The 13,067-nt window shown below is 44.8% G+C and overlaps 1 protein-coding gene and 2 non-coding genes across 3 annotated transcripts; 2 read left to right on the forward strand and 1 right to left on the reverse strand.

Moving 5' to 3' along the window:
• Nucleotides 1–4,280: 4,280 nt before the first annotated feature.
• Nucleotides 4,281–8,656, reverse strand: LOC121463737. The gene is made up of 3 exons (XM_041676173.1): nt 8,642–8,656; nt 8,202–8,553; nt 4,281–4,678 (listed from the first exon to the last, which is right to left on the reverse strand). The coding sequence occupies exons 1-3, from the start codon at nt 8,654–8,656 to the stop codon at nt 4,353–4,355; spliced, it is 693 nt and encodes a 230-aa protein (XP_041532107.1). The 3' UTR covers nt 4,281–4,352.
• A 976-nt stretch (nt 8,657–9,632) lies between these two features.
• Trnad-guc lies at nt 9,633–9,704 on the forward strand. The gene has a single exon. It is a non-coding gene; the product is annotated as a tRNA-Asp (tRNA).
• A 615-nt stretch (nt 9,705–10,319) lies between these two features.
• Nucleotides 10,320–10,391, forward strand: Trnaw-cca. Its single transcript has one exon. It is a non-coding gene; the product is annotated as a tRNA-Trp (tRNA).
• Nucleotides 10,392–13,067: the final 2,676 nt, after the last annotated feature.

Here is a 13,067-nt window from a genome sequence, read left to right on the forward strand (position 1 = left end):
GTCACTCTGTTAACAGCTGGCAGGGCTCTGTGTGGGGTGTTTATGAGAAGTGCTAAGCAGGTGTGGTTAGTTCCTCGTTGACAGCCATTTCTACCTCATTTCTTGCTCACCTGGTCCACATGTGTGGATTCGTAAGTGGAAATGCACTGTGGGTAATGGGTCCTCCACAGCCCCGCCCCTTTGCTACAGTTGATTTAATGTTGGGAACGTGGCTCTCATAAAACTCTGACCAATCATCCCAGTTCTCGAAAGGCAGAAGCAAGAGGATCTGTGTGAGTTCAAGGCCAGCTCCATCTATGTAGTGAATTCCAGGACAGCCAGAGCTACGTAGTGGGACCCTGTGTCAAAAAACAAAACAAATTCACAAGAGCCAAAGAAAAGAAAAAAGAAGCATTGTTGGGTATAGTGCTACATACCAATAATCCAAACACTCAGGAAGGATCATAAATTCAAGACCAGGCCAGGCAGTGGTGGTGCACTTCTTTAATCCCAACATTCAGGAGGCAGAGGCAGGCAGAGGCAGGCAGATCTCTGAGTATAGGCCAGCCTGGTCTACAGAGCGAGCTCCATTACAGTCAGAGTACAAAAAGAAACCTTGTCTCAAAAAAAAAGAAAAGAAAAGAAAAGAAAGAAAGAAGGAAGGAAGAAAGAAAGAAAGAAAGAAGAAAGGAAGGAAGAAAGAAAGGAAAATAAAAGAAGAGAAAAGGAAGAAAAGTAATACTGGGTTCAAGACCAACCTGGGCTACATGGTAAAACCATACCTCCAAGAAAAAGAGGAGAACATAGAAGTGGAAAAGGAGATTTACTTGAAGGAAACAGAAACTGAAAAAGGATAAGTCAGCTTCGGATCACACTCTCTAACATTCTCACCAAGAAAAAATAAGACAGCATTTTGTTTCCACAAAACAAGAACCAGACGCTATTTTTAAAGTAGCGTCTAAATGTGAGAAGGAGCATATGAGACTTTAAAACATGAAAACAGAATTTACAAATCAAAATAAAGGCTGGAATATAAATGTGAAAAAAATCTCTCAAAAGCACAAGATGAATGAAAACCAAGCTAAGGTTCCCTGTGACTCCCTAGCCAGCTAATCTAGCTAAAGCAGTGAGTGCCATGGTCAGATAGAAACCATGACAAAAAGAAAGAAGAAAAGAAATTAAGGAAGGAAGGAAGGAAGAAAGAGAGAGAGAAAGAAAGAAAGAAAGAAAGAAAAAGGAGGGGAACAATTGAGGAAGACATCCAGCATTGGCCTCTATACACGCTCCCCTGACACATACACCATAGATAGATACACACACACCATAAGTGCACACAGATATACAGGGTTTGAAAGGAGCAGGAAACAGCCACCCAGTCTTTGATTATATTTTTACAAATGTCTATTACCTGACTCAAACGTCAGACGTGCCAGATAGCCTATATTTCCAGATATATATACTGGGAAATACATACTCAACCCCTGGATTGCCAAGAGGGATTTTTGTTTTCTCACAGATTTGTTGGTGTTTTACTCGACGCAGAGAGGTGTTGAATTGATCTTTTAAGAGTCTGATGCAGGGCTAGAGAGATGACTCAGAGGTTAAGAGCATACTTGCTGTTCTTCCAGAGGCCCTGAGTACAATTCCCAGCAACCACATGGTGACTCACAACCATCTATAATGAGATCTGGCGCCCTGTTCTGGCCTGCAAACACAGTGTTCATGTAGACAGAACACTGTTTACATAATAAAGATAAAAATCTTTTAAAAAAAAAAGAGTCAGCCGGACGGTGGTGGCGCACGCCTTTAATCCCAGTACTCGGGAGGCAGAGGCAGGCGGATCTCTGTGACTTCGAGGCCAGCCTGGACTACAAGAGCTAGTTCCAGGACAGGAACCAAAAGCTACAGAGAAACCCTGTCTCGAAAAACCAAAAAAATAAAAAATAAATAAAAAATAAAAAAAAAAAAGAGTCTGATGCAATGGCTGGACTTAACACCAGTCATCAAAAATAAGCACTGTAGCATTTAAAGAATTATATAAGTTGCAAAATATACAACAAATTCAAGGACTCATTATCAAAGAAACTGAGTGTTGGTTACATCTTTTTTGTTTGTTTAAGTTTCTGAGACAGGGTTTCTCTGTAGCTTTGGCACTGGTCCTGGAACTAGCTCTTGTAGACCAGGCTGACTGAAACTCACAGAGATCCACCTGCCTCTGCCTCCAGAGTGCTGGGATTAAAGGAGTACACTACCATCGCCCCCACTTGAATTCCATCCTTTAGAAACTTTTGGCGTGTTAAAAGTTCCATAGTAAGCAGTCTTTGAAAATTAAGAACATGTTAAGAGTTTTCCTCAGTGGAGATAAGATAAAATATTTGGTAAACAGCATTAGATCCTCACACCAAAATTAATTTAAGGTGGAGGGTTAGGGATGTAGCCCAGTAGTATTTGCCTAACACACAGAAGGCCTTAGGTTTAATCCCTAGCACCGCAAGTAGATACGTAAATACATACAAAAATTCCACACAGATCAAGATTTACAAGGAAAATTTGGGAGAATGATTCTGATAGCTGGGAATGGGAAAACCACTTCTAAGCTCAAGATAAAGAAGCTATCAAAGGACAAAAAGGCTAAATATGAATTTATTTTAAAATCCTGCTTAATAACACCATCATACACCAACCCAAAACCCATGAAAATCTGGTGACAGGGCTGGAGAGATGGCTCAGAGGTTAAGAGCATTGCCTGCTCTTCCAGAGGTCCTAAGTTCAATTCCCAGCAACCACATGGTGGCTCACAACCATCTGTAATGAGATCTGGTGCCCTCTTCTGGCCTACAGGGATACACACAGACAGAATATTGTATACATAATAAATAAATATTTAAAAAAAAAAAAAGAAAAGAAAATCTGGTAACAACTCTTTCCGTTCCCACAAATTGATATGAAAGAGGCCAATATTTGACTCAGGAAAAAAAATATGGGTAAAAAAATACAAATAAACAGTTCTCGGGAAATAAATTACATATTGCCATAAAACATGAAAATATGCTCAAACTTCTCTATTATAAGGGAAATGCAAATTAAACTCCCAGATTGGCACAGCAAAAATTTTGATAACATCATGTGGATGAAGGTTAGGGAGACAGATGCTCAGACATATTGCTGGTGGGAGTTGTAAACTGCCTCACCCCCTGTGGGGAAGAACTTGACAACATCTATCTAAGTCTCAGATGTGTGTTTTGGCAGGCACCGTGAGTTGTATACCCCAAAACCATTCCTTCATATTTGTTGCTAACAGAACCCGGTTGCTCAGGTGGCCATGAGCCAATCACCGAGCAATGGATCTATGTATTGATTATTCATACTTGATAAACACTTGCTGGCTGCTAGGCACTGTTCTATGCTAAGAAGGCACCAATGAAGGACACCAAAGCCAAGAATCATGACAAATCCCTGCTTATTGGCCGAGGTTTTAAAGCAAAGGGTAACAGTGATATTTTGGTGTGCGCTTCAAATAGTAACTGACAAGATAATTTTCTATCCGAATGGAGGCTTTTGAGAGAAAATTGTACGTTACTGTAATATGAACCAGCAGAGCACAAACTCGGATTCGTGAAGACAGATTTGAAAATATGAGTTCTCCCTCATAATCTTAAAACATGGTTCATAGGCCGGGCAGTGGTGGCGCACGCCTTTAATCCCAGCACTCGGGAGGCAGAGGCAGGCGGATCTCTGTGAGTTCGAGGCCAGCCTGGTCTACAAGAGCTAGTTCCGGGACAGTCACCAAAGCTACAGAGAAACCCTGTCTCGAAAAAAAAAAAAAAAAAAAAGTCTGTGCTTTTATCTCCTGAGCCATCTCTTTAGATCCCAAAATAAAACCTTTTTTAAAAAGCAAGAGAAGAAAAAAAAATCCTGTTTTTATTCCTACTCTAAATGCACAGCTCAGAGATAATATTCTAATTGTTGCTGGGGTAAGAAAAAGGTTGTTTGTGGCTGGACTTTAATCCCAGCACTTGGGAAACAGAGGCAGGTGGATCTCTGTGCCTTCAAGTCAGCCTGGTCTACAGAGCGAATTCCAGGATAGCCAGGACCACACAGAGAAGCCCTGTCTCAAAAAAAAACAAAAGAAGAGGGGGAGGGAGGAGCTAGAATGGTGATTTATATTGGATTTACTTGGCTTTCTTGGTTCTAGAACCCAGAAATTTTTGCCAAGTGCTTTCAGAATTGATTTGTTTACTATTAGGTTTTGGTTTTAGTTTTGTTTATAAGAGTAGAGATCAAACCCAGAGTTTTGCACATGCTAAGGCAAAAGCCACCAGCTCTTAAATATCTGCATCACGGCCACTATTTGTTTTTGTTTGTTTGTTTGTTTAATCCATGTCCACACTTATAAATTCTGTTGGTGTGTGATTCCTTCCAGATTCCAGACATTCTGCTCTCTCTGGGCATCTCCTTACGCGAAATGGCCGCGATCTTTGTAGATTTTTTTTCTGGTTATACTTCATTGGGACACCAGAGGGCGCAAGAAGACTCGGCTCTTGTTTTTCTTTAAATCTCAAATCCTGGTGGATGCGGAGAACAAAAGACCGGGAACGCTGGGCCTTGAGACAAAGGGACACCGGGAAAAGACCGCCCGCCCAGTGTTGGATCCGCTTCCTCACTCGCCTTAGCCTCGGCTCCTTGGCCAGACTGAGGACTACAAAAAAAAAAAAAAAAAAAAGCCTAAGCTGAGCAACAATGGGGAAACAAGGCAAAACACAGTAGAATTTAAAAAATCAGCAGCGGGCTAAGGAATGACATTTGAGCTGTTTGTTTTTGCCTAATATTAGTAACTTTTAAAACGTATTTTTTTTTTAGTTCAGGATAATAACGTGCATATTGTAAAAAATTCGGAAATACAGATCGGATCATTTGTTAGATCTCAGGGAACCCGGGACATGCAGCTGAGGAGCCTGTTTAACATATCAGAGCTGATGCTGGCCGCCTGGTTCTCTCAGCATCTCCCCCCTACACACACACACACACACACACACACTACCTGTTACAGAGTCCTGGCTATGCAGCTCTTCTCACCCCACCCCTACACCTCCCCCCCCCCCCCCCCGACCTTCCCTTCCCTTCCCCTCAGCCCCTCTTTCCTATATAAATAACTGAACCATTTTGGCTATGGGCCCTCTTGGTACGCTTGGCTCTCTTGGCTCCTGGTCCCTCTCCCGCTTTTCTCTTCCTCTCTCGCTCTCCCTGCTTCTCTGAACCCTTCCAGGTGCCTCTGGCTATGCTCTGCCTCGTATCTGCAATAAAACTCATATACCTTGGAGCTGTCATGACCTCATTTTCTCATTCAACTCTTTTCTTCCTAGAGACAGGGTTTCTCTGTGCAGCCCTACCTGCCCTAGAACTCGCTCAGTAGACCAGGCTGGCCTCAAACTCAGAGATCCACCTGCCTCTGCCTCCGAGTGCTGGGATTAAAGGGTGTGCACCACCACCGCCCCTGGTTTCCAGACCGGCAGAGTCTAACGGATAGTTTTAAATTTCTTTCCAACCTTTCTTGTCATTTAATAAATGCATAAAGAGTCGGGCTGCACACTATTTGCTGACTAGATTGTAAACTTCACTTTAAGGGCTTTTGCTTGTTTGTTTGTTTGTTTGTTTGTTTGACAGACTCTCCTTTGTAGCCAGGGTGGCCTGAAATTTCGATGACGCTTGTGCCTCAGCCTCTGAGATGCTGGGACTAAAGACGTGAACTACCACACCCGGCTGATGATGGATAAACTCTATGACAACACTTTGCTGATAAAAGATGACAAATTTTCAACAGTGCTGCAGATAGCATAACATAAATGAGACCCTTGTCATTCTATGCTCAGAAGTGAGGAAAAAGGGCAGAGATATTTCTGTAGGTTCATAGTGAGTTCTAGGGCAGCCAGGACTGTCTCTGTAGAGGGACCTGATGAAGAAAGGAAGAGAGAGAGAAGGAGGGAAGGAGGAAGGGAGAAAAAAAGGAAAAGAAAAGAAAAAAATAAAAAAGTCTACTGGTAATAGTGGCACATGCCTTTAACCCCAGCACTCAGGAGGCAGAGGCAGGGGATCTCTGTGAGTTTGAGGCCGACCTGGCCTATAGAGTGAGTTCTAGGACAGTTAGGGCTGTTACAAAGAAAAACCCTGTCTCAAAAAAAAAAAAAAAAAAAAGAAAGAAAAAGAAAAAGAAAAACCATTTTTTTTCAATTCCACTAAATTTCATACACACATATATAATGTACTTTGTGTCCCCCCTTCCTCTCTTATCTTCCTCCCCGACAACCCCCTTTTTCCAAGAAGTCCCCTTTTTACATCCCCCCACCCCAAACATTTAGCGTTTACTTAAGGGTTTTTCTGTAAGCATCAGTGGGGATTATTTACTTAGGCAAGGGCTAAGCCACTGAGAACTAAGAATCACTTTCACTGACAGGGGGGCCTTCGGAGCCCCTCCCCATCCATGACGGAATCCTGACTGCTCCGAGAATACAGACTAGGTGCCAGCAGTCACAGCTGCTGTGAGTTCAGTTCCCATCTAGACACAGAAGCATTTCCCATCCTCTTCCCGCCTCCGTGTTCCCTGAGCCTTGGGGAATAGTCACATCTTTCGCTGTTGTTTGGAGTTTTTTTGTTTTCTGTTTGTTTTTCTTGTTTTCAACTCAGGGTTTCTCTGTGTAGCCCTGGCTGTCCTGGAACTCACTCTTTCGACCAGGCTGGCCTTGAATTCACAGAGATCCACCTGCCTCTGCCTCCCAAGTGCTGGGATTAAGGGTGTGTGCCACCTCTGCCTGGCTTTTGTTATATTTTTTTGAAATGGGGGGGGGGTTGTTAACATGAGTGCAGTACCCACAGAGGTCAGAGAAGCTCGATGGAGCCCTTGTAGCTGCAGTTACAGATGGTTACAAGTGTTGGGGAATGTGATTTTCAGGTGTGTGACTTTTGGTTAAGCTGCATTTGTTTAACTCTGTGAAACTATGTTACTGTGCCTGTCTAAAACACCTGATGGTCTGTCTAATAAGGAGATGAACAGCCAGTAGCAAGGCAGGAGCAAGGGTAAGTGGGGCTGGCAGGCAGAGAGAATAAATAGAAAGGGAACCAAGGAAAAAGAGAAGCAAAAGAACAAGGAGAGGAGGACTTCAGGGGCCAGCCACCCAGCTACACAGTCAGTCCCGGAGTGAGAAGGAAAGTAAGACATCTAGAAATAAGAAAGATAAAAGCCCAGAGGCAAAAGGTAGACAGGATAATATAAGAAAAGCTTGGTTAGAAACAAGCCAAGCTAAGGCCAGACATTTATAATGAAGAAAAGCCTCTGTGTGAGATTTATTTGGGAGCTGGGTGGTGGGCCTCCAAAGAGCCCAAAGAGTAAAAGTTCACACAGCATACAAGGGACCTGGTGAGGGTGCTGAGAATGGAACTCTGGTCCCACCCTCTGCTACAGATGTACACACTGTTAACCACTGCATCGTTTTGCCAGCCCCAGGGTTCACTGCCTACCCAAGCCGACCTCCATCCATCCTACCTGTTTAACTAGCCACCCTTCATTCTAGTCTGTTTTTCAGTATCTGCTCTTCCTGATGTCTAACATGGTATTATATTGCTTATTGTCTGCCTGCCTGATTATATAAGCACCAAAAGAAGAGGATTGACCCATTGAAATATCCCAGTACATCTATTACAATATCCGGCACACTGTAAGTTCGGTAGATGAATAAGGAGCCATATATTGTCTGTCAACTATAATAGCTGATCAGTCAGTACTAATACAGGAACAAGCAATGTTACATACGGCATATGCACACAAATGCTAGTGCATATTAGACATTTTTCTCTCCGTGGCCGGGGTTTACTTTTTTTTTTAAACGTACAAGCATGTGGATCTAAGTGAGCAGCAAAGCCAGGATTTGCTGCCAGAGCTTGCAGGATTCCCAGCTTTTCCTCACTTCCGACCTGTGAGCCACTCTGCCTAAGATTCTTTCAGCCCTACTTGCCTCGAGGGCTGATGAGAAGAGGGTGAATCATTTTGTGAGATAGGATTACTATCTAAACGACTACTTAGCTATAATATCAACCACCATTATGCTATATCTCCCTCCACCGAGCACTGGGTGACCTCTGGACTGCCTACTGCCAGCCGCGCTTGTAACCGGCGGTTTCTCCCCGTGCTGACAGTGAGGAATCTCGCCTGCCCGGTTCAGGTTAATTACCAGCTTTTCCTTTCCATTTTAGGAAGCCAGACAACAGGTGCTGAGGTGCTCGCTCCCTGGTCTGAGCTGACTCAGGCTGCTGCTTAGCGTGCCCGGGGTGCAGGAACACACGGGAACACAGGCACAGCTCGGCCGGGACAGAGTGAAGCAGGCATTGAGCGCCTCTTCTCCCTATATGGGGCAGGGCAAACAGGTGATCCAGCTGACCTCGGTTCCTGCTTCCTTGTAGCTCTGCCAACTGGAAGACCTGGGCAAGTCCTTTCGATCCTACCCAGAAAAGGGCATCGCCATAGTTAGCACAGGGCCCTTTGGATCTCACAAGACTTATTGGAGGATGAGAAGTGGACACAGGCTACAGAACATGGAGGATTTTGCTTTTTGAAGAAGTTAATATAGTTAGAGATGAAATAAAAAAAAAAAGAGAAAGGGCTAAAACGCACCTCAGAAATGGCCATTTCTGTCTATATTAAACAAATAACCTCTGCCAACAGATTTTTTTTTATTACCACGTAATTTATGATCTATAAATTTTCACTAGTTCTTAACACACTGCAAGAAAAGGACCCGAAGGTACATGGGTGACAGTTCTAATATTATATTGTTATTGTCTGTCTGGCTTCTACTATAACATAACTACCGTAAAATCGGGATGCCCCCAGTAAGATCTCGCAGCGCATCTAATGCAATGTCTGGTACCTTGTAGGTTTCAGACATCTCCTAAATCGTGTCTGTTTGCCTATGGCTGCATAAATGCACTTGGCGGCAAAAGAAAAGTTTCTAAGTGAGACCCTCCTTGTTGCCCTTGGGAAAATGGCTTGATCCTATTTATGAACCGGCTTAGTATATCCCAAACGCTCCCATTGGTCCTGATGCTGTATTTTCACAGCCCTATGCTAATCGATGGCGCATCTTTGTTTTTAACTCTTTAAATGCAGCATTGCTTGGCCATGCACAAAATTATTTCTGTCTTTGTTAAGTTGTAGACATCTTGAGACGGGTATAGGACAAAACAGCGGACCGGTAAAATTTCATCTGAAGGCAGCTAACCGTGAGCACGGATCCTTTTGTGACCTGAACGCCGACGATTGAAGACACGGGGCTGCGGGACAGCTCTGGCCCTGTTACAAATCTGGCACGCAACGATGCACTTCAAATGAAATACGAATTTGTGAGGCTCTCAAACGCCCTTTGAAACCCAAAAGCCTGACGCATTCGAAAAGCTCAGAGCTCTGCTAAGGTGTTTTCATGGAGTTCGCTAGAGTGAACTCAGGAGTGTATTTTATTCTAAAGAGAGCGAGAACCAGCAACAGGCCCAGATAAACAAGCGCTACAGCCCCTTCCAAGAGGTCCAGTTTTCCATCGAGAGAAATTGGACCCGGAGACAGCTCGTGTCTCCTTTAGGAGACACCAGGGAGCAGCGTCTCTCACGACTCCTCGTTAGTATAGTGGTTAGTATCCCCGCCTGTCACGCGGGAGACCGGGGTTCAATTCCCCGACGGGGAGGTCGGCTTTCTTTTTTCTTTTTAATTTGCCTGGAATGAGCTATCCAACATTCCTGTCTACTGTGCTGAGGAATCCTTTGTAAACTCCAAGCCGCTTTCCTCTAGAAGCAACCGCTTTTAAGTTCAACGCTCCCGATGAGACGCTTAGCGCGCTCGGAGCCCACAGCGTCGGGACAGAAAATGAAAGCTCGGTTGCTCAGCGGGGACAAGGACTGGCGCCCTGCGGCGTAGGCCCGCCCGCTGGCCCGCGCGTGCGCAGTGGCGTCCCGCCAGATTACAAAGGGAGGTCGCTCAGTAGGCCTGGGCAGGGTGGGGAGGAAAGAGGAGGCTCCGCCCCCTTGGGGCGGGGCGGCCTGGCCGGAAGTGGCTGGGACAGAAGAGGAAGCGCGGGTTTTTTGCGGTCCCGCCGAGCGGACCAGACGCGAGCCTTAGTCTCCCGCCTCCGCTGGTTCCCTTCCCAACCTAGACGGAGAGCTGGCCGGCAGGGCAGGGAGGCCGCGGGGCGAGCCGGCTCCGCCAGCTCCTGCGGGAGAGGCGCGGGCATGGACGGAGGAGGCGGGCTTCAACCGCCGTGGTCGCGGAGTCCTAAGGAACCGCGCGAGCCACAGCCCAGCAGGACCTCGTGGCGCAACGGTAGCGCGTCTGACTCCAGATCAGAAGGCTGCGTGTTCGAATCACGTCGGGGTCATGGCCCTTTTTGGTTTTGTTTTTTCTCCTTTTGGCGTTTGAACTCACTAGCTTAATGCGAGCCGTGGTGTGTTCCCGCCATTTTTCGAAAATGCCTTTTGTGCTTTAAAACTTCGTTCAAAAGTTACCGTAATACTTTAATTCCTGAACAATAAGGCTTAGACGCTATTATAGCGCCTGAAGGCCGTTTTTAGGCCTTCTAAAGTGAGGGGGTTTGGTTCTTGGGGTTTTTTTTTTGTCACTAATGACTTGAGAAATGGGCTTACGGCTCTGCCTTAAGTATATTATTTTTCACAGCAATTACGTAATACTGCGGTACAGACTGCTTCTCCAAAAATGGTTTTGATCTGTGTGCACGCAAGTACAATCGCTTACAGTGTTTTAAATGATAGAGGTTTTGAGCTGCAGGAAACAATTCGATTTTAAGCCACTGGGTGCCAACTGTTGGTTTAAGTGTCATGAAAATAGCTTAAACTGGAGTACCCTGGGTCATACAGCCTGTTCTTTACAAGGTGATACAGTTTGCTCTGTCTACATCGTAAAAGTTAAAATTTGTACAAATGAAAGAAGGTGTCTGGTTCAAACTAAGATAAAGAAGTACTGGACCAGAAAAATACACTAGACATAAAATGGGGGCGGGAGGGTTAAACACTGAATTGTCCATCCAAAGTTTAATGTTGGAACCCTAACTCAGTCCTTCCCAGTCCTCAGTAACTGCGATGTGGCTATTTGGAGACAGGGCTTTTAAAGCATTGAAAGTAAAAATGGGTCTATTATATTAGATGGAGTCCTAATGCAGTCGGACTGGCATCATGCTTTTGGACACGTGTCGAGGATGTGTGCGCATAGGAAGTTCATGTCAGGAGAGAACAAGGAGCCTCAGAAGATGTCAAAGCTGTCTGCTTCTACCGGGAAAGGGCTGGAGAGGCAGAAGAGGCAGACCGTACAGGCGGCTGGGTCCTAACTTATTCTGAGGGAAATGCGGAGCTGTTATAATCCCTCATGATTTTGTTATTCACGAGTTTAACAAGAGCAGAAAGGACACAGAACATGGCCTAGACTTTTTCCGGACTGCACCCTGGGAATAATGGGGAAAGTTAAAACTGAAGGTCCTGCTCACTGTACAAGTTAAGGGTGTCAAACAAGGCCGCACACACCAAGCGCTATGTGAACTGGAAAGCAGTACTCTTCTGTTTCCCGTCCTCGTAGTGTTGCTGTAATGAATCTCTCTAACCAAAGCCATTTAGGGAAGGAAGGGGTTTATTTTAACTGGGGGCTGGAGAGATGGCTCAGTGGTTAAGAGCATTGCCTGCTCTTCCAAAGGTCCTGAGTTCAATTCCCTTCAACCACATGATAGCTCACAACTATTTGTAAAGGTCTGGCACTCACCATGTAGACCAGGCTAGCCTCAGAAAGAGATCTGCTCGCCCCTGCCTCCTGAATCCTAGGACTAAAGGCATGTGCCGCCTCCACCTGACTAATTACTATTTTTCTTCTAAAACTTCCGTTTCGCTGGTGTTAGCTTGTCCGCCTAAGCTGGATCTCTATAGTTTCTTAGAATGGCTAATTGGGTGGCTTAGTGTCACTTAGAAGCAACCCAACACCACGTGTGAACTGGTCTACATTCCTTATAAAGGGATGGCATGTCAAGAGAATCTCAGGAATACACACATCCACATTTGAATCTTCAGTTATATATATTCAAAGATTTACTGATGTGAGTGCGCGCGCGCGCGCGCGCGCGCGCGTGTGTGTGTGTGTGTGTGTGTGTGTGTGTGTGTGTGTGTGTGTGTTGGGGGGGGTGCTCTCGGAGGCCTTAAGGGGGCTTCAAGATTCCTGGAGCTGCCTGACATGGCTGCTGGAAACAGCTCAGGATCTCTGGAAGAAAACCAAGCACTCTTACCCACTGAGCTTTCTCTCCAGCCCCTGAACTTTCAAAATCTGGACATATGATTTTGTGTTTGTTCAATTAAAAAAGGACTAGTATTATTTACCCTAAAAAGGGATATATCTACTAGTACAGTATAATCTGGTTATCTATTCACCTGATTAATAAATAGCCTTTCTTCTGAGATTATTTTCAGTCAGTTACCTAAAACAGATAGTCTCTGGATGAGCTGATAAAATGGAAATTTTATACATTTTTTGTTTTTTTGTTTTTGTTTTTGTTTTTTGTTTTGTTTTGTTTTGTTTTTTGAGACAGGGTTTCTCTGTAGCTTTGGTGCCCGTCCCGGAACTAGCTCTTGTAGACCAGGCTGGCCTCGAACTCCCAGAGATCCGCCTGCTAAAATGGAAATTTTAAATCTGCTTCCTTGAAGGCAGACTTTGAATTCAGATTGGCTAAGTGATCCCTTAATTTCTCACAATTATTTTTTTTTAGGTGGGGAGCCTAACCAGGGTAGATTTTATTTGTTCTTCTCTTGAGACGGGATCTTAGTATGTAGCCCATCCTGGCCTCCAGCCTGTCATTTTCCCAGCTCAGCCTCCTGTTGATGGGACTAGCATGTATCACCGCATTCAGTTCTCATGTTAATTTTTTTCTTAATTACATTTATTTGCTTTTGTGGGGGTGGGAAGCTGATGCTGTCATGCTTGTGGAAGTGAGAAACCAACCTGTGGGACTCACTTCTCTCCTTTTACCACATGAGTCCCTGGGACCAGGCTTGGCAGCTGGTAC

The sequence above is a fragment of the Microtus oregoni genome, unplaced genomic scaffold (assembly GCF_018167655.1).
Source record: "Microtus oregoni isolate MIOR12 unplaced genomic scaffold, Mior012 000001F_ref0000356, whole genome shotgun sequence".
Classification (NCBI taxonomy): Eukaryota; Metazoa; Chordata; class Mammalia; order Rodentia; family Cricetidae; genus Microtus; species Microtus oregoni.

Excerpts from the sequence above, each read along its gene's own strand:
- LOC121463737 (XM_041676173.1), bottom strand. Across the intron at positions 4,679-8,201 it reads AAAATGGAAAGGAAAAGCTG|TCCTCAGTCTGGCCAAGGAG; the intron begins GTAATTAACCTG and ends TTTTTTTTGTAG.